Below are 27649 nucleotides of genomic sequence, written 5' to 3' on the forward strand. Positions count from 1 at the left end.
TCGAAACGTTGAGCTTTTTATTTATAGCTTAAAGTTGAGAAATAAAATAAAAGCAAATTCTTAATTAAGCATGAGATCAATAAACAATCACTTATAGTATGTGAAAATAATTGATATCGATGTGTCGTGACATAAATAAGTGGTAAAATTCATTTGCCGCTAATTTTGTCTTCAACATGCACAATGCATTTGCACTTATCGCTCTTTACTGCCAAATATATAGTGTAGGCGTTCAAGCCTTGAGTCTTATTATTTTATTAGTAATAAATAAAAGTGTTAAATAGAGGAATATTTACGAGTTTAGAGCGCTTTTAAGTCTTCATATAAAAAAGTTGTCGTTTTTAAGTTTTTGTTTTTCCTCTCTTTTGATTTTCTCTTTTATTTATTTACTTCGTTTCCCTGGAGTACATTAGTTTGATGATTTGAAGTTTGCAGTGAGTCAATGCTCATTGTAGAGTAATAATACTCGAATTTCCATAAGCCCATCCTTTCGTTTAGATTATTGTGAATTAAAAAAACTATGCGTTCGTTCGCATTTTCTTTGTACATCCTTTTAACCTAAGACAGATGATATTTTCCGACTCTAGTTTTTGTCCCTTTTTCTGAGATTATATTGCGCCATTTATCGTAGTTTTTCCCGATGTTTCAATCTGAGAACGTTTCACGATGATTGCATTTGACAGTAAAGCATTATTTAGGTTCACGACGTCGACTCTGAAGTAGAGGTATAATTGCTGGTTTCACCAAGCCCCAGCAACACGCCACAAATCCGGCGAAAGAGCAGAATTATTGTATGAGTGCAGGTCAGAGTTTGTTGGCTTCTTTACCTCTTCAAAAACCTCTTTACCTGTACAAAATTAATGCGGTGAGCTTTTCCTTATAAAGATGGCACTGGGCAAGTTTCGACTCATAATTGTTAAATATTCAAACTCCTTCAGTGTCACGTGAATTTTATGATGAAGAACAGCAAGTAGAACGAATAGAGAAGACAAACGTTCTTGGACCTTGTGTCCTGCATATTACAAGGTTCCACTTTGTTAAACTAAAATGTCAATGGCAGTGTAGATTGTAAAAAGAAGAAGTCTTATTGGATGCACATACTTTCTGTACAACACTCTGCCCAAAAAGTAAGACCAATATTTAAGTTCAATTGCGCAGTTATATCGAATCGCAGAAATATTTATTTTCTAAATGACAGCACTATGATATACCAATCACACAAAACAGACCATAAATCATCATAAACATCACTAGTGTTTCATCTGCGTTTGGTTTTGTGCGACATAGGAAGTATTTCTTCCGGATTGTAGAATGCGTGACTTTGTTGAGCAAAGAAGTTGCATTAAATTTTGATTGGCGAAATGGAATGAAAGAAGACTTGGATCTATGCATACGAACTGGAAACAACCGATCAATCAGACGAATAGCATGCAAAAAGGTGAGCCAACACTGAAAAAACCTCGCCAAAGTGGTTCAAAAATCAAAATGATATGAGCAGTTTTCTTCGATTATAGCGGTATTGAATTCGTATCGTGATAAGGAATATTTCTTGTGTGTTATGAAAGGGATGAAAATGCGTGCGAAATTGATTCGAAAAAATAAATAAAGATTTTTGAGGATATAAGCAAACGCACCTTTTTTTGAAGTCCTGTATAGTCTCTTCTCTTAGAGAAATCTTTTTTAAAGAACTCCTTCGGATATCAGTATGGATAACATTAGAGTCTTTTCGCTTTTAACTAAAAAAATTTCCCGGTTTATTGATGCATATCTAAAATCTCCATAAAAGTTTGATTTCCCCTGATTATGATCTATTCAGTCGTCCGTCCATGCCTTTGTCTATCTTTTTGCTTGTTAAAGCCATACAGGATGTAGTCCTCCTCCCTTTGAAAATGCGCTCGTAAAAATTCCCAAAAAAAGGGTTTACTAAAAGTTTGAAACAAATGCTAAAGGTCTTACGGACAGAAATATTTTCAAAATTTTAAATAATTTTTTATTTAAATCATATAATTATGGCTTATAAAAATGTTTTTGATTATGTAGAAAATTATGGCTTTATCATGAGGCGAATTTTGAAATTGCTTGATTTTAAGCGAATGAATAAAAAGTATTTCGTGAATTAAGTTGTCAGCTATCCGGTTGGGACTTTGTTTGTTTGCATTATACCTTTATGCGGTTATAGTAAACAATTGTATCAAGTTTGAGTTAACAATGGGTCATAAAGCTATTTAGTGAGAGCGTTGGCATGTATCGTTGAAGGTTACTTGCGGCCGTGAAATACAAACGTCTATATCTGAAGGATATTTAAGTTTCAGCAATGCATAATACACAGAGAAATATTGAAGTTAAAGCAAAATTCTATATCGTTTCTAAGGTTACCACTATTGCAGTCATCCATGCTTAGACAGTACCTGTACAAGTGGCTTTGATTGGTTCTATGATTGATTGATTGAATGAACGTATTGTTAATCACACTCGTAGCTTGATTAAGCTTTGAAGAGCATTTTAATATTAATTGAAAAGTTAATTACAATATTGCAAGTCTTTGTATATACATATATATAACTTAAACTTATAGCGCAGAGAATCAAATTGTTACAACCTATCGTATCGTGCTAATGTTTTTAGCAGCGTTTTTTTAGGTTTCATAAATTTTTATGTTCATTTTTTATTGATTATTAAAAGTTTTTGTGTTTATTTTATGACCACATTAAAAATCGGTTTTAACGGTGTTACTACATTCAACACTATTAACCGAAATCTTGGCACATAAGTGGGCATTCGTAACAACAAGCAAAAATGATTGATTGTAGCTTTAGTTAGAAGAAAAAACCAAAAAAAAAAAAAAAAAAATTTAAATTTTTTTTAAAAATATTTATTTATTTTTTTTTTTTTTTTTTTTTATTTTTTTAAAAATATTTTTGTTAACAAAAAATTTTTTTAATTTTTTCCCAACTTTTTTTTTTTAATTAAAAAAAAAAAAAAAAAAAAAAGGTCTTTTCTTGCATTACGCATCTAGTTATCCATGTATGATGCACATATTACTCGTATGTGGAAGAACTTTTCCAACTTTATACTTACATTGAACTGAAGGCCAACGTATCACACAACTAAGCTAAAAAGTCAAGTTTTTGTTCATGGATTTACTATAAAATAACCTGAATTATAAACTTTACTTTGGTTATATCGTCTTAGAAATAAGGTGACCAGATGTTTGCCTATAGCAAAGTGATTTATAATGTGTAACAAAATCCGTTCAGAATGTGTTTGCAATCTTTTGGTCACCTTTTTTAAACCCAAGAATTTAATCAACAATGCAACATATGAGTAGTGTGGATAAAGTTGTTGGTAGGATTACGAAATTCAATTTGAAAGGATTCAAAGGCAAAAGGATTTTGTGGTAACAGGATTTTAGCAAAATAACAAAATGACAAATTTCCATTAAATCGCATTCACAAGAAGCGCACACATAACGCCGTTCATTTAATGAAAACTAAAGTCGCCAATAGTGCCAGAAAAGACCAAAACCGACAATTAATGATATTAAAACAAATATAAATTAAAGGCAACTTAAGCTCTTTAGTTAATAATCTATGGCTTCTTTTGCTTGATGTCTTTATATTCTCTTTAACGATGGATATATGAACGGTATTTTTTCGGTGTGTTAGTAAGAGTACTTCGGATTAAATTAATGCCTAACGTTCATTGAGTTATGTCATCGCAACTATATATATATATGCAGATATATATATATGCAGATTTATTGCTACCTAGCTTAAAAGAAAGTAGTAACGACATTAAATTTCCTTTTAGAATGATTGATATAATCACACATACCTTATTCAGAAATCTTGTAAGTGTTTATCTTAAAGAATTCATAGTTACTTGAAAGTAATCGACTCAGTCGTTCAAAACCTAGATTTGTATTGTGCCTGGATCTTAAACATATTGTAGGTAGGTGCAGGTAAGCTCTTACTGTCATTTTACTCCACACTGGCTTAAATATGATTGTATTAAGTAAGCGCGGATGTATGGAACTTGCAGAAGGACTTGAGGTCGTGCCAGTTTTTACGGTCCAAATCATTTTCTGACTCAGTTGACGCATGTCCATTCATTTGTCCATCTGATGGGTTATGGGTCAAATCAAATCACTAAATTTCGATTTGCAGTTCCTTGCAAAAATCTCTTTGCGACCACTAAGGTGCATCGAACAGGCATATTCTATATGTGAAGTCAATGTTCATGAACAATGTGGTCATTTTTGATCTCCAAACCCAGAAGAATTTCTTATTAATGTGTTTATTAGCACAAAAGGAAGATCATTAGGGAGCATGGCATTAGGAAAACACGCATTTCGCCTGGATTTGTTTTGAATAATCAAAATTGGTTGGTGACTACTTTTTTTTCTCCTTAAATTTAGCAAATCAGCAACAGATTATCCAGTGCGCTGACTAGAACAAAAAGTGTGTTGCCTGAACCCTGAGAAAGTTACTCTAATTAAAGTATCTGTGATATATGCAGTAAGATATTTCACTTATCAACTTATGTTGCAGTTGTCAGCGTAAATTATTTTTTGTTTTGAACAGAATAACGAGAAACCCTATATAAAGAGACGAAATTGCTACAGAAAGCTGTACAAACCCTTCCCGTATGCATAGTTTTGTTTACTTATTTGCAAAAGAGGGTTCGAAATACTTTAAGTTATGTGCCTCTCTTTCTTTTGATCTGCATCTATTTAAACTTTTCAATGTTTTTATTCGTTTTTTCTTTATTGACATGTTATATAAGTAAGCTTTTGGGGACATTATTGCAATGGAATTGTTTAATAGAAGGGGAATATGTAGTTAAGGCGACTTAAAATCTCACAGTTGTGAACGCAAGTAAAGCATTCTATGCATTAAAATAAAATTAATATTCTTTTGAATACGAAATTCGTTACTTGTTTACATTTAGCTGCCGGTTAAATTGCCTTTAAATGCAGTGATTTAAGCAATCAATTTATTTCTTTCCATTCCTTTATGTTCTCTCAATTATTTCTCCTTCTATATTAGCGGTCTTAACACTCCATTCCACCGAAATCCCATACATTCACTAAAACAAAAAAAAACAAAAAAAAAAATTGTAGGCGTTTTAATCAATTCCTTAGAATATTTTGTATATTGTTTTGTGTTTAGCAACGCCCTTCGCCCATGGAAAAGATTTATAAACACTATTTTGTTCTTTTTCGTTCCTTCCTTTTTTTTTTTTTTTCTTTTTGCTTCAAATGAAAGATTGATGGTCAAAACTTTATTGTGGCTCTCGTTGCCGTTCATTGTGTCAAAATTTTATGATAACTTGGTTATAATTTTATTATATATGTACATGTGTGTGTGTGTGTGTGTGTGTGTGTGTGTGTGTGTGTATGTAATGAAGTATTCTTATATAGATTATTATACATGAAATATTATTGAATAATTTAGGCAGGATACTAAATAAATGATTGACTGACTGACTCACTGACTGAACAAAGATAAACTATAGCAAGGTAGATGTTGTGGTCAATGAAAACCTGATTGTGTGCATTTTGTTCTATGAAATTTATTGAAATTGACAACAATTTGGGAATTTCCTTAAAGTGAAACAATCATATATAAATATATCCGTCATACATATATAAAAACTGGTTATTATTATGACACAATAACAGATGACGATTATGATGATGATGATGATGATGATGATGAATTTCTAGTTGAACTTTTGTTTAAGTTAATCAAATTTTCATAATAATCAAAGTAATTGAATAAGAAAAAGTGAGTAAAATAGATACCGGAACGAAAGACTAAGGCAATGTACATATATTGTAGGAAAATATTGTTAAACCTCAGAGTGAAGTATATTATTATATTTGGTTTTTTTTTGTTTTATATTTTGATAAACTTTCAACAGAGTCTGATCTGTTTAGTGCTTGCTTTATTGACTTCAGCATGCCATTCCATTGGTATTGCCTGCTTGTTAACGTTGTCGCTTTACTTGCAAGCGAAATTCAAACGGGAAAGAGCAGTGTATGCCACGGATTTAGAAAGATGATATCCTCAATAGAACTAAAGCCAGAAACTTTCCTGCACTCCTTACATATAACAAGAAATACGGTCTATGCGCCCAAATTTTGCATTAAAAAGATCGGAGACTGCCCAATGTTCCATTAGAAAGACCGCGAGCTATTAAAGCCTCGTTCTTGCTCGCTGATCTCTTAAAACGTTTAGCTTGTTTTCATTAAAAAAATTAGTTACGAAGGTATCTATAAAAGTGGTTGATACTAAGCGAGCTATTTACGAAAGAGTTTTTGTGTAGAAAGAATATTTTTATTTTAAAAATAATTAATCATTTAAAATGTTGTCTGCCGCTGTCTACGAAGTGACCCACATTTCAATATCGTTACAAGAACACAAGCGACATTTAGGGGCAACCCAAGTGATTGGAAATCCATTAAACTATCTATTTCTGTTTAGCAACCGCTGGAAACGTTTGTCTTCTTGTCTCTGAAGCAACTTAATGTTCGTGTACGACGAATGCTTCCTGAATGCCTTGCAAGAACTTCGGCATTTTTATACCCTACAACACTTATGAATTTTGTATGGATGTATGAGAGGGCTTGAAACAGACCTACCTTTTTTTTATATCGAGCCAGTTTATCCCGCTGTCCGTCTTGTTTCCTTGTGTTCAACCTACAAGTCGAAGTTTTTGAAATATTTTGATGAAATTTTGTACGCCGACATGTTTTGGCTCAAGGACAAATGCTTTTGAACACAATTCGGTTCAGAGCACTTTTTCGAATACTTCCCATAATGCATTTTATTTTGAAAAGTTGTTGTATGCATTACTACAGGATGGCGTAGTGTATTTAATTGAGGGTCATGTCCTACGGCAGTATTTTCACTTATTTTTGCTTGAAGAAAGCTATAACGTTTAGATGCGAGGTCATGTACTCTCATAAACGAAGATAAAGAAAGAAGCGGATCAGTTTCATTTCATTTCATTTCCAATATATCTCCTTGTCACGCGATTTATATAAGTATAATCGCAAAAAGATTTCGATTTTCTTCCTTAAAATTACTTATGAGAAAAGGTCTTCGTTTCAATTTTCAGCTGGAATAAATTAGATCCATCCATCCAAATGGGTTTAAGGCAGCACGATAAATAGCTTTTTTTTTTTTTTTTTAGAAATACCTGCTCCTTTGCAAATGATATGAATTAATACAAACAATTATTTATTTATTTATTTATTTATTTATATTCCAAAGAAGTTCTTCTTGAAAAATTTGGATTACATGAGCAGTTTCCAAGTAAGTACTGAAAGTTTGCCAATAGCAATAAGGCAATTGCTGTGCGAATTTATAGAGCACTGGCAAATTTTACATACAAACATTTAAATATATATTCAGATATTCTTCGATGTCTTGCTCACCTTCAGTTCAAAAATAAAGTAAATCTGTGCATATGGACCAACTCTCAAGTTTAATAAGTGCAGAATGTTAATAAATAACGTTCTGTAATTCTTCAAAAACCCTTCGCAAAGTCTTATAAATAAATGCGAAAAATTCGAATAAGTCTTTTATAGATAATTAGTACAAAAAGTAATGAGTTCTTTCCTTTGACTCTTCACTTGCGTGTTTGGTACTACGTACTGTTTGCTTTAAGCGGCAGTTCGCCATTTCACGTCTTGTAATGAAGATGAAATTCCACGAATCACGTTTCTATTGTGTAAAAAAATGAATTAAAAAAAAAAAAAAAAACAGAGAAAAAACTCGCCGCACACAACAATCGTCAAGACTAAAACGATTAATTTCTGCAAATTTTCACTTTAACTCATAATCAGTGGCGCTAAACGTGCAATTGCTTATACATATGCAATGAACATAATTGCATGTACATACTACGTACCTACATATGTATATGTACATAAAAATATTTGTAAGAATAATCAATGTGTTTTGTCTTTACTTTACTTTACTTTTACCGCATGATATCATGATGATGTGTGCTTACGTACAATTTACACTGCTCGGGAATGATATAAGTTTTGAAAATATTAACGTTTGCGTTGTAACGCGTGTGTGTTTTGTGCTTTGTATGATATAAAGAAACATTTTCCAAATGGCAAGTGCTTGTACGTTTGTACATGTACATATCCATGAAAATGGTCAACATCATCATTAACCGCTAAGGCGTGATGAGCAGGTTTAACGCGGATAAACTTGCTGTGTAATGTGACAATCAGGGTTGACACTTTGCTATCGTTGTTCTTGTAATATGCTTATGCCTGAATGCTGAATACTGAATGGATATATATACCCATATATACATATATATATATATATATATATATATATATATGTATACGCCAATCGTCATTTAATCACTTATTTACTTACCTCTCTTTCACTATAGTCATTAACGCACCTACCTTTTGATTTTTTCTTTTTCCTTTTTTTTCGTTTAATCTGAAGATGATTCTGGGTTTATGCTTAATTTCCACTCGACTGTCGAGATCAATGATTTTTAATGTTTAATGTTGATTTTTTTTTCTTCTTAGCATAACCGCACAAGTGTGATCAACACGTGCGGTGTTAAAAGTTTAGGAAGTTTTTTCTTCTGTCCTTCCTTTTTATCTTTTTTTTTTTCTTTTTTTGCAAGTCGTATCGTATGATTTAATTATGAGTTTTCTCAATTTATTCATTCATTGCATTATATAAGCGTGTATGTCAGTGGCCGTGCAGTTGACCAGTTAGCGGTAAAAACATCATTATTCAAGCATGAGTTGTATGTTTTTTCTTGTTCTTGTTGTTGTCTTTTACTTCACATCTTCTGCAAGATAATAACGTTTAGACGGTCATAAAAGGTGCAAAACTACGTGATCGTAAATATTGACAAACAATTATGGTATGAAGCAAATAATCAAGTGTTTGTTTGTTGTTTGTATTTTGCAATGTTGTTGTTTTGCAATTTCAAGATATTGGCAATGATGATGATGATGATGATGGTAGTGGTGGTTATAATAGGTTGTTATTCTTATTGATTTCCGTCTGGGGTATAAAACTAATTAACTTAAGTGTTAAACAAATGTATACACAAGTCACAAGCCGTAATAGATATAATCGTGCGACGAACTTAAGCACATAAGCAAGGAGGAGTGATCACAAACTTATTGAATTATTTCTTAATTTGCTTATCGCTGCTTATTTAATGGTTGCAATGTTTCCACTTAATTTTTAATTATTTTGCCTCAGCAATAGTTGACTGATGACACTCATTAAGAGCGTTTATGAGAAAACAAAAAAAAAAAAAAAAAAACAAAAAAAAAAATGCAGAAGAAGAAGAAATCAACCCTTCTTTCTTCTTTATAATCAATAAATTAATGTGAAGCAATTTTTTTACGTTCAACATATTCGCAAAATTTACCTTAATTTAAACATAAATTATGTCAAAAAGGTTCGATCTGTGATGCCTGCTTAAATAATTACTCAACAAGAACAAAAAAAAAAAAAAAAGGAAAACCTAACATATGCAAGGCATGCACTTTTGCAATCAATCAACTAAGCAGTGATATTAACTAAGCGGAAGTCCTCTGCTTAATTTCTTACTCTTTCGTCAATTGTATGGAGATGCAATTAATGATTTTTTGATTTTTTCGTTTCACAATTATGACAATGCTTAATTAATTAAAATTTTTTATATCCATCAAAAATAAGTAAAGTTTATCTATCTTTGGCAGTTGAATGACTGATGTGTTGAAAACATTTCAATCGGAGGAATTTCTAGTCGTTAGGGCATTGCCTTGCAGACTAGCACGCGATGACTTTGAAGTAATGATGACCACCTTAGTGAAGACTATTTTATAATAATAATTTGTTGAGCTAACTTCTCTCTCTCTCTCTCTCTCTGTCCATCCCTTTCTTTTTCTTACTCTCTTTGGCAAATAACTGTACTCTATACCAATTGTGATGAGGTTAGTAGGTTTATGCGCCGATGTTTGCAAAATCCAGTAGGATCAATTTTCTCAAGCGATTCCTAATCATATAACTTGTTTTTAGAACAAAGCATACCAGAATGTGACTCTTAAACTGTTAATGACAGAATCATGGAACTAATTAACACTTTATTTGTTAGTATTGCTTACATTAAAACGGCTTGCAGTTTACATTCATTTTCATATGCGAGGAAGCTCCACGGAAGCATACAACATGCAAGCCATCTGCTTGCAATATGCAATACGTTCTTGATTATTATTACATCTAAGAACAAAATTCAAAGAGCCGTCGTGAGTTAAGCTCGAGTATCCATTTGATGTCTCTCCATCTGTTATTGAGTTCAATTTACAGATAATCATTTTCGAGATATGTTGTTGAAATTTCATGAACTTTACCACAGAGGCTTTTTAAAAATGGATTGCATCGGACCACGTCTACGATCACAATCTCCTTTGGGGAGAAGAGAGAAAGTCGTTGTTATGTAAATAAAGCTGTGTATTGTTTTAATTTGATAAGCCCTTAAATTTGAAAGGAACCGGTACTTATGGAACTAAAAACCATTTGATGGAAATATGATTGTCGACAAGACTTTTTGGAACTCTGAATTCCTAAGATCTGCAATATATATTTGAAAACTAAAGCGGACCCTATGATCTCCTACTTCAATTTGAGATAAATCTTTAAGAATGTAGCATCCACGTTAAGTTGACATCAAGCACAACAATGGCAAAGGGCATAAATCAGTTTTAAAAGGAAGAGTCGAAAGCGCTATAATACATTCATTAATTACTTACTAACTTTACGAAGTGTAAACTTTCAGTTTGACATGATCAGGAGTCTTGTAATTGTAGCATATTTAAAAAGAAGTCAGATCGGTGCTCTTCAGCTAATATTTGCATATAAATATGTATAATTAATGTACTTACCTTAAATAGTAGATATCCAAGATTTCTACAAAAACAAAACCTCTGCTGAGAGTTTCTGTTTAACCTTACAAGACTTAGTTATTTTCAGGCCGGGCATGCGCGTTCGTGGTAAATCATATTTATTTTCATTTCGCCTTATGCTGAATAAAATTTCTTTATTAATTATGGAAAGAAAAACTTTCTAATATTTCTATTAAAAAATTATGTAAAAATTTTTTACACGTACTTTTTATTCAAATACGTTTTTCGTTACTGCTTGAAAACTATTTGGTTATGATGTAGCGTGAAGTAAAATACATGTTGACAGTACTCTCAATATAACTTACTCGGATTCGTAGTTTTGTACATAATTTGGTTTATTATGGACTACTTATCACGGATTACTACATTCAACACACGAACTTTAGTTTTCGCTATATAAGAGGGAGTTGAAAAAATGCTCCAGCCGATCCAAAGTTTTCATACTACTTTAGTATACCAAAATATTACTACCTAGCGACTTTTGCCGAGAAATTTTGAAAATTGGAATTTTTCGGATTAAGGCGTTATATAGGGAGTGGCCAAAAAAGTGGAACAATCGGAACCATTTTCAATAGCGTTTTTCCTTGAGCGAAAACACGTCACCATGTTAAATTTCATTAAAATATCTCAAAAAATGCGATCTGGAGTTTGAACAGAAAAGGCTCAGAATCATAATCTGAATTGATCGGTTTCTGCGTTTTACATACGACCGCACTAATTTAATATACGCTGTACCACAAGTAGTGTAGGGTATAAAAACAGGAGCAGTTAAGCTATACATTTTAAAATTCTGCAAGGAAACCTTAAAAACACTGAACAGAAATGGGCGGCTGGAGTCACCATCCTCCTCAGATATTACCTTTTTTTGTGATTCAATCAATGATTCCTTTAAGTGGTTTCTCCTCTTAGAGGGCAATAAGAAATGATGATGATGGTGATGAATAGATGAATTACAAATCATATCCGGCGAAAAAGAAGGCAAAATGTGATGACTCCGGAATGATTTCAGCAAAAGCCTACAATTTTATCTAAACAAGTATAGTAATTAAAATGGAACAAGTTAAACCGTTAAAGGTGGCCACTCCGTACTGCCTTGTTTCAAATATGCTTATATTGGAAGTGGCTGTAAAAGCGTCTCGATCCAATTCGTTTTCAACATAATACGGCCGAGAGAGTTCACTGAATGAGATGCTATCAAAATATTTCGAAAAGGGCAACTTATACCTTGAACGCAGAAATGCATGGATGGACAGACAGGCAAACTTGAATCAATTTAGAAACCATTTTTCACATAATATCGATTGATTTAGAAATTGAATCAGAAAATGATCCGTAATCGATTCATATAACATCTACCTCATCAAGTCGTTCTAATTGTTGCATACGCTTAGCTTATACTATAAATAAATATATATTGAATTTTTTCAAATAATTTTGACTCTTAGTCAAAACTGAACTTGCTGGTCTTTTGCTTTTGCTAAAATTGAAGCTATTAAATGAAAAGTACTGTATATACGTATAATCATCCATCAACACATCGTAAAAATTTTGATTTCTATGTAACTAAAACTTTTTGATTAGCGTGAATTTGAAAAGAGAGTAGTCATAGTCGTAGTCATAGTTGTTTAATCTATTCCCCTAATAGAATATGCACGAAACAAAAGTGTCGACTTGACTGGATGGATGACTGGTTGGCTGGTTGGTCTTGCCATGTTTTTTTTTTTTCTTTTTTCTTTTTTGTAAAACAATGTTTGTATCATGTACCGAGATGATACGCTTCATTATCGTAACGATATTTCAATTTCACTTTGTGAGTGACCATGAAAATAAATTCGTTCCCCAAACACAGAATATTTTTAAAAACATGAAATGCATACAATGGAACAGTTTTGTTGTTTTAAGCATGATTATGCCTATGTATGTGTAAATTGTTGCTGTTAGGCTTGTATGTACGTATGTTCAGAAGACTGATAGTTTTCTGTTCAAGTGTTTGCTGTATTTTTGCATCCACAAGTATCCACGAATACTGAACAACTTGAAAGTCATATATAGAAGAAAACAACGTAGTTATGCATAAGTGTTGCGCGTTTATAAACAGAAAGTGAAATAAAAGAAAAGAGGAAAACCAAAAAAAAAAAAAAACAGGGTAAATTTTTGTTGTAATGCCACAAAAGTGTATTATTAAATTCTGAAACAAGTTTTTTCCTGCACTTTTATTCATGTAATAATAGCGTGCTGGTAATGGTGATGAAGACGGTGACGGTGCTGATGATGGTGGTGGTGGTGGTGGTGGTGGTATTTTGCCTGTTGTTCAGACAATTTTCCCTTGGACTTATGTTGTATGAAATTGACACTTGTAAACCATGTTTTCCGCTGAAAGGCATAACGAAAGCGAGTGCTGCGTACAGGATGCTGACGGTGTGAAGCGTATCTCTTCACCAACGCATGTATCCTTTATGTATAAAACGTATGATGGGAACCGTTTTGAATGGAAATCTAGAAAAATTGTATTCTCAAATCTCCCAAAATTTTTTTTTTTTTTCTTTTTAAAATTTTTACATTTCATGTGATTTTATTTAAATTTTTTTGATTTTAAATTTAATTTGTGTTTCTTTTATTTTTTATTTTTTTCTAAATTTTATGATATTTCTTTTTTTATTTTATTTTAATAAATAATATAAATTATTATTAAGCCGAAAATAGTTGAACATTAAATTTCTTTCGTTTTTTTTTTTTATGTTAAGCGATTTCCAAAAATTGCAATTATTCCAAAGATTAACAGCAATGTGTTTATTGTTTAGATTTGATTTTTGATTTAATATTTCTTTTTTTTTGTTGTAAGATTTTTTGCAAAAGATTCATGATGAAGCTGATATAAATTAGCTTTTTTTTTTTTGAAATTTTTACATACATTTATAAAACATTTATACAAAATTTCACTAAATTCGTTTTAGTTTATTATTTTCGAAGAGTAAAGAAATATTTTAGTTATATGTACAAACTTTTTTATATAATAAATTTTTTTTTTTTTTATTTAACAATTTCAATTTAAAAAGAAAACAATTAAGATTTTAACTTCGCGTTGAAGCGAATCAAGTGAAACCCACCACATTATGCAAATTTTTGACAGTGTCAACTCTTTCTTCTTCAGTCACAGTCGTAAGATTTGCTTCATTTTTAAAACGATTTTTAAACTAAGATTAGTAAACGAGAAGTTAAAAGCTTTCGAAATTATCACAATTGTGAGGTTATGTTTTAATTGATTTCGTACAATTCCAGATAAAGAGATAGATGGACGGACGGAAGGAGGGATGAGCACTCAGTTTACGGATAAGCAGACCAAGACAACTAATGCGGAGTCTTAGGCTGTTGCGTTGCCACACATACATAAGAGCATGCAATCCTCCGAGCTTATGATGAAATTGATGGGACGGAATTTCCATTTACAGAAAGATGGTAAAATTGACAGATAAACAAGTGAATAGTGCGAGAAGAGAGGTTATTGGAATCATCTCCCTTTCTTTTAACTTATAATCCTTGAAATCTTCAAAGTATTGCACATACGTAGCGAACGGACGGACCGACGAACCTACCCTCCTACCCAATTACAAAGTTTAACTTGCTCTCCCATGCACGTACAGTCATTCACTGTTGTTGATCTCGTATACAAACACATACGTGTACTGTACGGTATCCACGAGCCATTCCGTATTGCTGGTGAGTATCACAAACCTAATAACACATAATTTGTACAATAGACGAAAGCTATTATTAACCAAATTTCGAAAACAAAAAAAAAATTCAAAAACAAGAAAAGAAAAAACAATAAAAGTTTTATAGCAACTAAAAGTAAAACATAAAAAAACTCTAAACACTGCAGATATGCTCTACGATGTTAAAGAAATCGCATGCGATTTTAAAACCAATAACATTTTTTTCGCTTCATAGACAATTTTTACAAAAACACTTAACACAATGAAATCTCTAACGTATAGCTTTGTAATTTAAGTTAATTTAGTTTGTTATTTTATTTTGTTTTTTTATTTTATTTTTTGTTGCTGTTGTGTAAAATACTTATAATTTTTCTAATACTGGTTTTGGCAAGGTGTGGCCCCGAGACATGAGTAAGGTTGTTGGGGTTTAAATGTGAGGATTCCTTAGACTTTTAAGTAACATTTTTTCAATTATTGCTTGGACTTCTGGGCGCAGGAGATATTTGTTGTTGTCGTTGCTGTTGCTGTTGCTGTTGCTGTTGCGCGCTGTGTGATGTTGGTTGTGCTTGTTGTTGTTGTTGTTGCTGTGTAGTAACTTGATACGGACTAAAACGTTGATATTGGCGTGATCTCATATCAGGTGAGGGTGAACCGGAAGAAGTGGACGATGGCGTTGAGACGGTAGGAGGTGGTGGTGGTGTACGATTGGCTTGGGCCGCTTGGGCCTGAGCTAACGCAGCTGCTTGAGCAGCAGCCGCTTGCTGATTAGCACTTGCCAAGAAGCCGGCTGTTAGCTGAGGCCATTGCTGTTGAAATGCCATATGAAAGGCGCCGAGACCGGTAGGTGGTGGTGGCTGCTGGGCATACATTTGTGGTATCATAAGTTGAGCGTACGGTGAATTTCCGCCAAACATTTGCAAGTGCTGTCGCGCCTTTTCAAATAGTGCCATCGAGGTAGGATCGCTTGCCTGTTGAGCGGCAAATTGTTGCATTAATGGATCGGGAAACAGACGCAATGGCGAACGCAACTGTTGCTCCAGCAATAAAGCTTCCATAGGATCACGATCGAAATCGGTTAAACGTGACGAATCGCGGAAACCTTTGGCAAATGGATTTGAATCGATTTTCAGTTTAGTTATCAGCTGATTTTGATAGGCGGTCACTGCGGTAAATACTGTTTCGGAAAACACATACGTTTTGTGATCCAATTCTTGCAATTCTCTCGGATTGGCGGGTATACTCTGACCATGACTAAGTCTTACCAAGTGTATGCGAGGTTGATAGCGATGCATTGAGTTTAAAACAATCTAGAAAACAAAAGCAAAAAACGAAAAGAAAATCCAGACAACGGAAAATGAAAAATGATTACTTTGCGTTGACAGTTAACACAAAATGGTGGAGCACTAGCAGTAGACAAAGTAGACAAAGGCATGCAAAAAATTGTCAAATAAAGCCAAGATAAACAGTAAAAGGTAGTGGACATGCGCATTTCAAAGGTACTTGTCATATGCGTTTGTGTGCGTACAATAGAAAATATAGAAAACGGGGAGAATTTTTTGCGATATGAATGAAAAACAAGTTTTATTATTATAAGCAGAGAAAACGAAACGAGGAAACTTTACTCCGTCTATGGCGACCACCACCAACGAAATTATCGTTAAAAAGAAAAAACTTGCATGTGCTTATAACTCTCCCGGTAGGAGAGTAAATAGAAACGTAAGCATAACGAAAAAATGAAAATGTGCATACAACTGTGAATTTAAAGGTTGCGTGTGCAAACGAACACCAAACATTTTATATATATATATGTATACATATATGCAAGTACGAATGCATGGTAGACATTAAAACATATGTAGATATGAACAGAAGACAAATTTCCAAAAGCCTTTCGAAAAGCGAAAGAAAAAAGTGTTTAACAATTCATTCTTACGAACTGAAGAGTATTAATTTTTTCTTCTCTTTTTGTTTTTGTTTTTTTTTTCTTTTGCAATAACATTTTTTTTGTTGCTTTTTCGCATTCGTCGCAAACTTTGTCTAAGATTACTATCGGGCAACACACATGAAAATATTAATTTTCTTGTAAGTTAAAGTTTAAAACAAATATCAATCATACGACAAAAGCCTTGGCGAACATGCATGCCTTTGCTTACTTATGGCCTTTAACAGGCCCAGCACGGCTGTGAGTGTGAATTGGATAAAAAATGAAAAAATGAAAAAAAAAAAAAACAAAAGAAAAAAAAACTAACTGACTATGAACAATAACTTTTGCTTACCTGTCCGTTTTTATCCATTTCATTATTAGTCAACTTCACTTTTTCGAATGAAATGACTTGTTTGCGCAAAGCTTCACAGCTGAACGGGCTATCCGGATGGGCATAGAGACGGGCAGGCGGCGCCGGATCAGCTTTGCCGGCCACAAGCCAAGCTGATCTATGATAAGCATAACGATAACGTTTCGAATCCATTGGTATGATATCGAGTAGCACAGCATAACGATCGGCAGGTTGTATTTGTCGTAGCGGCCCTGAAAAACTAACACGCACTGTGGGGAACATGCGTCTGAATTTGCAAACAAAACAAAACTTCATCAATTACACAAAAAAGAAAAAAATTCAAAATAATCCTAACTTATGTTTACATGATAGGATAACAATTTAATATTAATAAAAGTAAATGATTTCATTGTTTACTTTCTTTCTTTGAACTTCAAGTTGATGCAATCTTTTTATATATATAAGAAATCTCTACCAATTTAATGCGGATTCCTGCTTAATCCCACGGTACTCGACGGCATGCCGGTTGGGAGAGCACACGCTTATCGCACCGGGATAGATTAACCCCCCTACATCCCCTATAGCACCTCTGGTAGCAGCGAGGTTTTCCTAACACCTCTAGCTATTATCGTGGCCAACATCAAGTTGCAATATTCCTTTCTATAGAAGGTATAATATCTTTAGACTTCTTTTCATCAATTTTTCGCCTTTCTCTGTAGCATTTGTTCAAGCGGAATGGAACCGGTGCAAACTAGACGAAGCTTGCCCTAAAAAAAATGTACTTCTCCATATTTGCTTCTAACTTTCAAACGGGCTGTGATCCTTCTATTTTTAAATTACCTAAAATTAATAAAAACTCTACGTTCTGAATTCCAAGACATGTCCGTCTCTCTGTCTACTTTTCTATAATATAAAATAAATCTACAAAAATTTTCACAATTCTTTATTTTTCTTTAAAAGAGAAGGAGAATGTAACGATAAAAATGGGAAAACCCAGATTAGAAATTTACGTGCGGTAAAGTGGTTTCCCGCCACAAAGGCTATCAAGGAGTTCAAAAGTTTAAAAATCTTTAATAGAAAGACTATCAAGTAGTTTCAAAATATAAAAGCTGATAGAACATTACAATTAACTACGCAGACCGAGTCAGGGCTCGCCTACTACTTGGTTTGGTAACAGGGTAGTTACAAGGCCTTGAAAGAGTTGCTTCGGTGCTAATGAGATTTGGAATGCTCCATATTATCTAAATTAAGTGCTTTTCCGCCTGCAGCATATACGCGCCGCTATAATACTTTTTTGGTTTTTAGTCAAAAAACTGAGGGCGTTAATGGAAAATAATTAATGGCTGTGCGGAGAGCTCACGGAGAGACTGAAACAAGTGCTGGTAATAATATATAATAGCAGCGTCAAGTTACTGCTGTAGACGAAATGTTTTAAACCAACACACTCATCATTCCTGACGGATCGTTAAAGACCCGCAATATGATATCATCTGTACATAAACACATACATAGAGCCTATCGCTGCAATTATACGTTGGCCATCTTTTTTGAGTAGCGAGTTTTAATTGTACGAAGTACAAACCAAATCCTCATAGTAACTTATAAGACGGGAAACTCTTAAACTTCTGCTCATCGTGCAATGAGCTTTTCTTACTCTCTAGCAAAGAGTCAACTTTGTGGCATCGCTGCTCTAAGTTCCCGATAAAATCCGCATTCATGAGGGCTTCGTCGCTCATATCTACTAACGTTACTTGACAAAATATGTCTTATCTCACATTGCAGAGACTAAAGTTTTGCCGCGAACAAGAGATTCAAGACTTTAAATACTTTCTGTTGTATTCACAAAGAGAAATAAAGTTAAGTATTCTATTTCGTTCGCCATTTCGACATTTGGACTTGACAATGCCAACCTGAGCAAATTTGGAGCTTTAGCAAAATGGTTTTAATAACGCCCTGTCAAACATAACCCAGTGAAAAACAAACGCCACAACGATATTTGGCAGGAGCGACTCGTCATGACCACCTTAGACGCTGGCGCTATGAAAGGCTTATAAGTTTCGTTTTCCTAACATGTTAAGTTCAAATTTCTGCATGCAAATCAAACACAGGGCCAACCTACTACTCCTTTCGCCTGAACTTAAAGCTCGTTATCTGGTTTTGTTTTAAAAACATTCGTTGCTGTAACGTTCGATGAACACCATAGCGCTTAGTTAAAGGCCAGCAAATAAGATAACAGGCTCGTAGATGACGCTTATAAAATATTGAGGGAAAACCTTAGTTTTTTCTTTTTTTTTCTCTCAGTTTAGAATAGTCAACCTTTCCTGGTAAGTCGCACTGATATCAATATTTCCTGAATATATCGGCTTTCTATACCTTTTGCAACAATTGCATTCAAACACGTAGGCATTACAAGTCTTATACAAAATTTTTCAATACAAGTAATACGACTACTTTTGAAGAAAGAAAGCACTAAACTGAGCGTCAATAATAAATTTTTTTTGTGAAGTATATTCGATGCAACATTATTTAAATAGCTGCAAAAACTTTTCTTATACAATCGAACCCGCTGAACAAAATTTTCGAGCATTGTGTTCACTAAATCTGGTTTACAGATCTCAATATCGAGTAAACTCGATAGCGTAAGCTCGGTAACTGTGGGTTACGGACTTAGCGTGTTAAAGTAAAATGCATTTGTTTTTGTATCGAACGAAAAATCTTTCGACCGTAAAATTACTATCGAGTAACATATGCAAATAGCGATCAAATGTACTAGCTATCGATAATCAAGCCGCTGGATTAATTTCGCCAGCAGCGGCGTTAATGTTTTTTTCTAATGCAAGAATAGAAACCGTAGATCTACTTTAGATCAACGAACTCGAACAACTCCACTACATGTAATCTAAAGGATTGAGATCACAACTCTTACAAGATCATTTGATATCGCAACATTTTGAGATTACTGCGTCGCCAAATTCCTTACATAATAAATAGACGATTAAATTGGACGCAGCCCCATTTTGCTTAAATCAAAAATGATTTAAATCACTATCGTCCAATCTATATCAAAAAGGTTTATTAACATAATTCTATAGATGCCGGGATCTCCATTCTCACTGTCAAAGAAATAAGAACCGATGATGTCGTCAGTCCCAACTCACCCTAAAAAGATACTTTTACAACTGACTTCACATGAGAAATGACAATTTTTTTTTATTCATTAAAGAACTGTAATAACAGTGGGCCTCATCTGAGAAGACAATTTTCTTAAAAAATTATTTGGAGTGTAACAACCAACCTAAGAACGATTTTCTTAAAACAAAGTTTCGATAATTTTCAAAAGTTGTTGAGCCAATATATCTTTCCATGATAGAAGTGCAAATATTACTGAACCCAACTAAGAGAGATAGAACAATTTTGATATTTAAAATATGGCCGCAATGTAAAGAAGAAGTCATATCATCCCTATCGAAGCACTCTATAAAATCAAAACTTTCCTGTTAATGGCCGGCCAGTAATATATACTATGACTTTTACATTTGTTTTGTGACAAATTATGTCGTTTCCCATTCTAGACAAGGATTGCATGCATGCATGCTTGTGCTCTCATTTCATTTCATTTCATAAATAATCGCACACATATTCCTTTAATCCTTTTGTTTAAAACTTGCTTTTTGTAATATATACTTTTTATTTTTTTGCTTCTAAGAATATTGGTGTGAGGTCTGGATGTATATTTATCTACATATATGAGAACTCTTACAAAAATATTCAGAAAAAAAAAAAATATATATATATATATATATAAAATAGTTTGTTTTTATACAAACATCGGTAACGCATTCATTATTGGCCAAAGAAAGGCGTATTGCTTGTCAACAAACGCCTTATAATGAACGCACACAGGATTTTATTGCAATTGCTGTTATTATTGTTATTGTTGTAATTTTTCTTTCAAAATCTAACTAAATTCTCGCGGCAGGAAGTCTTCTAAAATTGAAAACAAAACAACATGTGTTTCAATGATTTAGTAAAAGGCCACACACATACATACGCCCTATTCACCTTGTGCCATTGCTTAACAATTTTTTTGCGTGTGTGTTTGTGTGTGTGTGCATTTTGAAAAGCGACCAACACCTTTTTAAATCACAGCACTCCTATCATACTACATAAATAATTTTTTATATCTATGGTTAGAACAGTGTGGACATAATAAAAATGCTTTAATTTCAATGGATGGATTAACAAAAAAAACAAAAACAAAAAAAAAAAAAAATCACCTGAAACAGTCAGGGCGGTCCCGGGCCATTAAAACTTATGCCTATGTTGATAAGTGATATTATGTCATTAGGGTTTATCTATTGTAATGACATTTGAAACGGCAGGATATCTTCACACAAAGTACATATAGGGTAAATAAAATGAAAGGCAGAGCATTGCAACCATATCATGCGGTATGAGTATCGTAAAGAATTAGTACGATCGAACTCTCATGGAATCTCAAAAGGTAAAAACTTTTTAAATGATTTAATTTTGAACTAATTAGAATCGAGAAGAGAGTTACTCTCGCTTTACCCAATATACACTTGAAGTTGAACATTTTTGAGAATAGCACGTGCACCTTAGAAAGCAAATGTTTCACACCAAAATAGAAAAAAGGCAAAATATTATCGTGATCAGGAAATTCCTCTTGTCACTCTGCAAACGAGTTGTTCAATTTACGGTGTTACACGGAAATTGATCGTAGGAACGATCGGATTAGAATAATTTTTAATAGGGCTAATCTTTGGTTCAAAACATATAAGTGCACAAAATTTTACCAAAATATTTTGTTATTTGCGATCTGTACATGGAAATACATAGAAGGACAGAAGGACATACAAGCTTAAATCAATTCGGAAGAGGATACTGTATCGTAAGCAGGAGCGATAAGCTCGTTTTTCTTTTCCAATAGCTTAATACGTTGAAGGATCATTGATAAATTGAAGATTTTTAGTTATGCTATGCTATCATTGCACACCGCTACGATTCAGTTGTGCAAGACTTAACATGGACCCTTGATGGAGATTTTCCTGCTTGCTGAATCATTCTGGGTTTCACGGAAAAGCGTATTTTGGCATGCCCAATGAGCAAAAATCCCACAAGCCATGCTTCAGATGCTTCATTTCTAAACACAATTTTATTAATAAGTCATTTGCTGATTGCCGACTAAATTTTATGAAAAGTAATTGCTTCGCGAAAAAACGAGGCGTTGTTTGTCGAACATCGGCACAAGGACTACTTTGCATAGTTTACACGAATTGGGTGCTTATGTCGGCGCAATTAATATTTATATTCTGGACAACATCGCACAGAAAGTCGAAAGGCATTCTCGTCTGTTTGGCTTGCAAGACTTAAGGGACCCGCCTGGAAATGTGCCTGTTATTATAAAATGAACTGAATGAATGAATGAATATATATCCGGAAAGCACACAGGCATACGCACTGCTTGTATGTAATTTTATGTCCAACATAGACAGCAGTAATAAACTCTTCAAATAGTTACGATGCTATATAACTTTGTGATCATCATAAGCGACAGAATTAAATTCTCTGTCCGGCTGTCCGCATGTGTGCTCTAGGATGACAATCTCCAAATCTTACTTAAGTCAACACAATTGGCTTTAAATCCACATTGCTTTTAGTATCTCTATTCGGTCAGACTTTGGGAATGTTTTGTGCTGCTAATAGGAACAGGAATTTGTGTTATGAAAAAAATAAGGACTCATTCCTGAGATATTAGGATTGTTTCCTTATTTGTTTTTTTTTCTCCTTCCAATTCGTTTTCCATCTGACATTGCAATTTTTGTAGCTTTTTCATCTAAAACAACAATTTTTTTTATATGTGGGTCAGATTTTCGTTGTTTATATCCTCTTCTTACGGCAAGGTGATCAAAAGATAACAAAACCAAATTTTCCTTAATTAATCAATGCTGTGCTGCCCTATGAAATACCTTTGTGTTGTCGAGGAGCTAAGAAGGATTATTGTTTGGGCGCTATGCACCATTCGCCTGAAATTATTCGCTAAGATTATGTTCGGGAAACTATTGCCACAATGTTAAGTTCTTTTTCGAGTTTTTTTCATCACAAATTCAACTCATATCGTTCCTCAACCGTCTTATTCGCCAGCGTCAGTTCTTCCCGACTTCTAGCTACCGTTAAAACTCCCAAGACTATCTCGAGTATATCGTTTGGACTCAGTAAAATTCAATCTTAAGGATTTACATTTGGAGGCCATTGATCTAGAAAAAAGCGTCCGCTCAAAACATTATTGTGGCTCTAAAGAGAAACGAAAATAGCTTACTACTTTCAATGGGACTCCGTGATTAAATTGAATTGAAAAATAAACTGAAGCATTGCTTAAAAGCTGAAAATTGGTTTGTCACCGAAAAACCATATTCACAATGTTGTATAGTTTAGCACAAGGCCTTTTGCTTGCTTCGATCGAACTGTATTCTCTTTCCGAGATATACTTAGTGTACCGGATACAACAACTGCGTTTGTGTCATTTCGGAAGAAGTCGTAGATGGCATGAAAAACATTTGCTAGAAGTTTGTCTCTATGCTTCGAAAGACTTGCAAAGAATGTGCTGCATTCCGAAATTATTCTAGAAACTAACTCAACTAACTTAGCAATACAAATTTCGATATTCACACAAAATATGAAAATTTGAAGTTCCCCGAGTGGACGTATCGTTGACACATAACTTGTGGTGGAGGTCTCTCGCTGATGTTCCCACTTTAAGCAAGAAGCAGCATCGAAGGCAACAGACTACAATCAATCAGACGTTATCAATAACGTTCCAATAGGATCTTGGACAAGTTCAAAAGCATCATTATATCTAGATAGTTATAACTTTTCTATGGATGTAATAACATATCATCAAATTATGTTAACTCATTCACATCAAAATAGTGACCTATAAAGAGTACATGATATGAAATACCATGCGAGAGAAAGTCGTTTCTGAAGAGGTATTGATATCAAGCCGCCAAATTTTATGATCAACATGAACGGAACATTACCAGTAAATTTCTGAGTTATATACTGGGCAAGCTAGGAACTGCCGACAGTTAGTACAGTGCAGTTGGAATACTATTACTAACAAATCAAACGCTTTTTCTCAGCAGAAAGGGAGAAAGGGACAGAGAGAGAGGTTGTCTTACATCCTTAACACAAAGATTAATTTAAAATTTCACTGTCCACTTATGTTGAAAATTGATTGATTCCTCTGTCACAAGAATTATAAAATCCTCGCATAAAAAATATTACAACTGCTCTTGCAATGAAAAAGTTAACCGTTTAACGAAAGGAAAGTTCGCAGCGGTTGGTCTACAAATTCTAAAAACCTTGAAAGTCTCATCAAACTCCTCGCTTGAACGGCACTACATTTGCTCCAGCGTTTAAACAAAAATGGGCTGGGATGATATGATGATCAAAGACTTAATACATATGTACAATGGTTGGTCTACAAATCAGAGAAATTCTTGCTTAAAGTCACATCAACTATCCTAATAATGCAGAATTCGTTTGTTTAAAATAAATGTGGATTAAGATGTAGGTTAAAGTAGGATGGAATGAGAAAAGCTTGCACGTATAAGATTTGGGATGTTTTACGAAAATGCTTACTATGAATAAGCCAACATAGCAGTGGGGACATGATGTGGGAAGTTTGCGCGGAAGAGTGGAAACTCATAAAAATATTTGCTTGAAAGTCGTGCAATAGTTCTAATAAGGAGGGCAACGTTTTTCTACACTTATTTATCTCTTGGAAATCACTTATTACCAGAGAAAGGGTTAGAGCTAGAGATAGGTAGATAGATAGATAGATAGATAGATATGCAGATCGGTTAATTATCACTTACCTTCCAGTCTTGGTGATAATCATTTCTGTTCCTAGCTCATGAAAACGATCCCATAACTCTTTTGTCTCTAAATGGCATTGTACGGGTTTCAGGTCATCACAATTGCAGGAGCCTACAATTTTCGGTGCTTTCGGAGCGGGTTCCGGTGATAAGCGTTCACCTTCCGTATCGCTGCTGGGTGATCGTGGCGGTGTTGTGCGACCGGCACTACTATTACTGCTTTTCCGAGTATTATTTAGTTGAGTAGGAGTCGTACTTGTCAAGCAATTGCTGGTGACATTTGTACGTCTCGTCTTGCTTGGAGGCTCTTCTGAGTCGCTGCAATCAACTACATCGACATCAACTTCATCCTCAATGGAAATGGGGCCTTTCGGTAGGCAAGCACACATTACATTATCAATGTGAAAGTGAAAGTGAAGTGAAACAAAGTTTAAAGGAAAAAGAGAATTAATTATATGCGACTGACTATCAATAATTTCAAAGAAAATTGACCCAATAATAATAATCATCTAACTAACTAAATGTTGGTTTCCATCATCGTTTCGTTTTTTCACATCAAATAATTGGCTTCATCTATCAAACCCATATAATTGCCGGAGATATTAAATTATCTTAAAAGACATATCTTTCAATTATTTAAATAGAAAAAATTGCTATGGCTAAATAAAATTTTCATATCTGCAATAATTTCCCTAATTGCATAAACTAAGGTGTTGATGATGATAATGATTAATGCTCTTTTAATGCAAATACAATACATATAACAAAACGCACGATTTGCATGCCAATAGAGCACAAAAACAAAGAAAAAAAATGAATACTTTGGATCAATTTCGTTTCATTGTTATTATTGTGTTATTAAAGAAATGGAAACTAGAAAAAAAATCTATTGATCTCAGATCAAAAGTTAATGACCGTTAATGACATATAGAGAGCGATATAAAGCTGACAACTGGTTTTAAGCTACTGGCTACTGAAATAAAGATAATATCGCTCGGATAAGTAACGGATCACGTTCACATTGAATGATATCAACACTAAACGCTATTAATGTCTTTACAGATTGATGCAAATTACGTAAGAGTTAAATTGTGAGACATAAACACATGAAGTGCATGTAAACCTTGGATCTTTAAAGGCTCACATTTCTTAGAAAGCGTCACTGAACGCAAACATTGAATAAAGTTTATGACAGGTTAGGCACTTGTATTAAGATTCTTGACATTGGTTTCATACGAATTATCCGGACATTCTCACCTAATGCATTAAATCATTGCATGCTTAAATGTTTTCATTACATTTGTTATAATTCGCAGTCTATGCTTTAAGCAATTTTCATATAGGATTCTTTCACTAAAGAAAGAATAACGAAAGCGTCGGAGAACACAAAATTGAAGCTTTAGGCTGCAATCAATATCTGCTTCCATCTGAATTCTGATACGTGTTTTGCTGTCGTTGCAACTAAAAGAATTAATTTATGGAAAATACATTACATATCGTTTACCGCTTTGGTAACTAGCCGCCTTTACTACGAAACACTCTCTAAAACTAATGCTGACTTGTGATGCGGTTATGCCATTTGCTATTAACTCTATCGCATACTTCAATATACATTTTTCTTAAAGTCCTTGTCATATATATTTTCTAACGGTTCGTTGGATGGATTTTACTTACTTGCGCTACGTAATGAAGATTCGCGGCTAGAAGCATCTTCCCGTGCCATAATTGCGGCTATAGAGAAATCAGTGGCGGAGCCGGCGGCATTTTTGTTATTTGCTGTTGGTGTTGTTACTGCGGTAGTGGTGGCAGGCAAAACATTTTGACTGCTACCATTGGCTACGGGAAGTGACGTTATAACACCTGCACCGTTACACAGATAGGGATGTGAACCGATAAGCATTTTATATTTAAAATTTTTAATTAAATTATATATTCAGTTAAGCACTTTTTAAAAATTTTTTTTATTCCTTTTTTTTGAAATTTTAATCTCCTTCACTTCTTACATATTTTTTTCCAATTTTTTTATTTTCCTTATAATTTAATTAAATAATAGTTTCACCTTTTTGTTAGGTGCGAATTTCTCATTATTGTCGTTGGTTTTGATTTCGAACACAAGCGCTTTCGTTAATATAATGGCTTAAGAAGAGAAACATATAATGGCTTTTTTCTAAACTTTTTTTTTTGTTTTGCTTTTTTTTTCTTCTCACAAAACTCTTGCTCACATAAAGACTCTCAGCACTTCATATGTGTTACACGTAAGACAACTGTAGACAAACTGAAAGGTCGGTAAAACCTGTCAGTGTTTAGCAGCAGTGGCTAAGACTCATGAAAAACCAGTCGGCATTTGTTGTTGTTTTTATTACTTATGCTGCAGAGTAAGGGGTGTGAGTTAGTTAAGAACAACAACAACAACAAAAATAGTTGCTGCCAAAGCAAGAAAAAAAAACATTATATTATGGTAAATCTATCTGAAAAGCAAAAATATAATGTATAGAGTGTTCACGTTTAGTTGAAAAGGGACAGCTCTATAGTAACACTTTGATAGAGTTTTTCACCAGAGCAAATGAAATGGATAATCTATGTAGTTGGAAAAAGAGAAAAAGCGATGTGTTATGCAAAGAAACGCTCAAATTTTGTACTCATATGTAAATATTCCAATTGGAAATTCTCTGCAAATTTCCATTCAGTTTGAACTGTAAGCTTAGAGTGAGATGGCCGCCTTTCGACACTATTATGTGCGCTTTTCTTTTTCTCATTTCAAACTTTTTCTCTCTCTCTCTTTCTCTCTCTCTCTTTCTCTATATA

General features: G+C 33.7%; 2 protein-coding genes across 2 annotated transcripts in view; both read right to left on the bottom strand.

The window, feature by feature from the left end:
• The window catches only part of LOC119633573, a 63810-nt gene extending 55379 nt beyond the window's left edge, over positions 1-8431 (bottom strand). The window contains exon 1 of the mRNA XM_038027187.1: positions 8412-8431. Within this exon, the coding sequence (XP_037883115.1) occupies positions 8412-8431 (20 nt within the window). The remainder of the gene's footprint in view (positions 1-8411) is intronic.
• A 5515-nt stretch (positions 8432-13946) lies between these two features.
• Positions 13947-26813, bottom strand: LOC119634049 (T-box protein H15-like). The gene is made up of 4 exons (XM_038027962.1): positions 26519-26813; positions 24845-25211; positions 16944-17229; positions 13947-15974 (listed from the first exon to the last, which is right to left on the bottom strand). The coding sequence occupies exons 1-4, from the start codon at positions 26742-26744 to the stop codon at positions 15135-15137; spliced, it is 1719 nt and encodes a 572-aa protein (XP_037883890.1). The 5' UTR covers positions 26745-26813; the 3' UTR covers positions 13947-15134.
• Between the last annotated feature and the right edge of the window lie 836 nt (positions 26814-27649).

This window comes from Glossina fuscipes, unplaced genomic scaffold (genome assembly GCF_014805625.2).
Source record: "Glossina fuscipes isolate IAEA_lab_2018 unplaced genomic scaffold, Yale_Gfus_2 2, whole genome shotgun sequence".
In the NCBI taxonomy this organism is placed as follows: domain Eukaryota; kingdom Metazoa; phylum Arthropoda; class Insecta; order Diptera; family Glossinidae; genus Glossina; species Glossina fuscipes.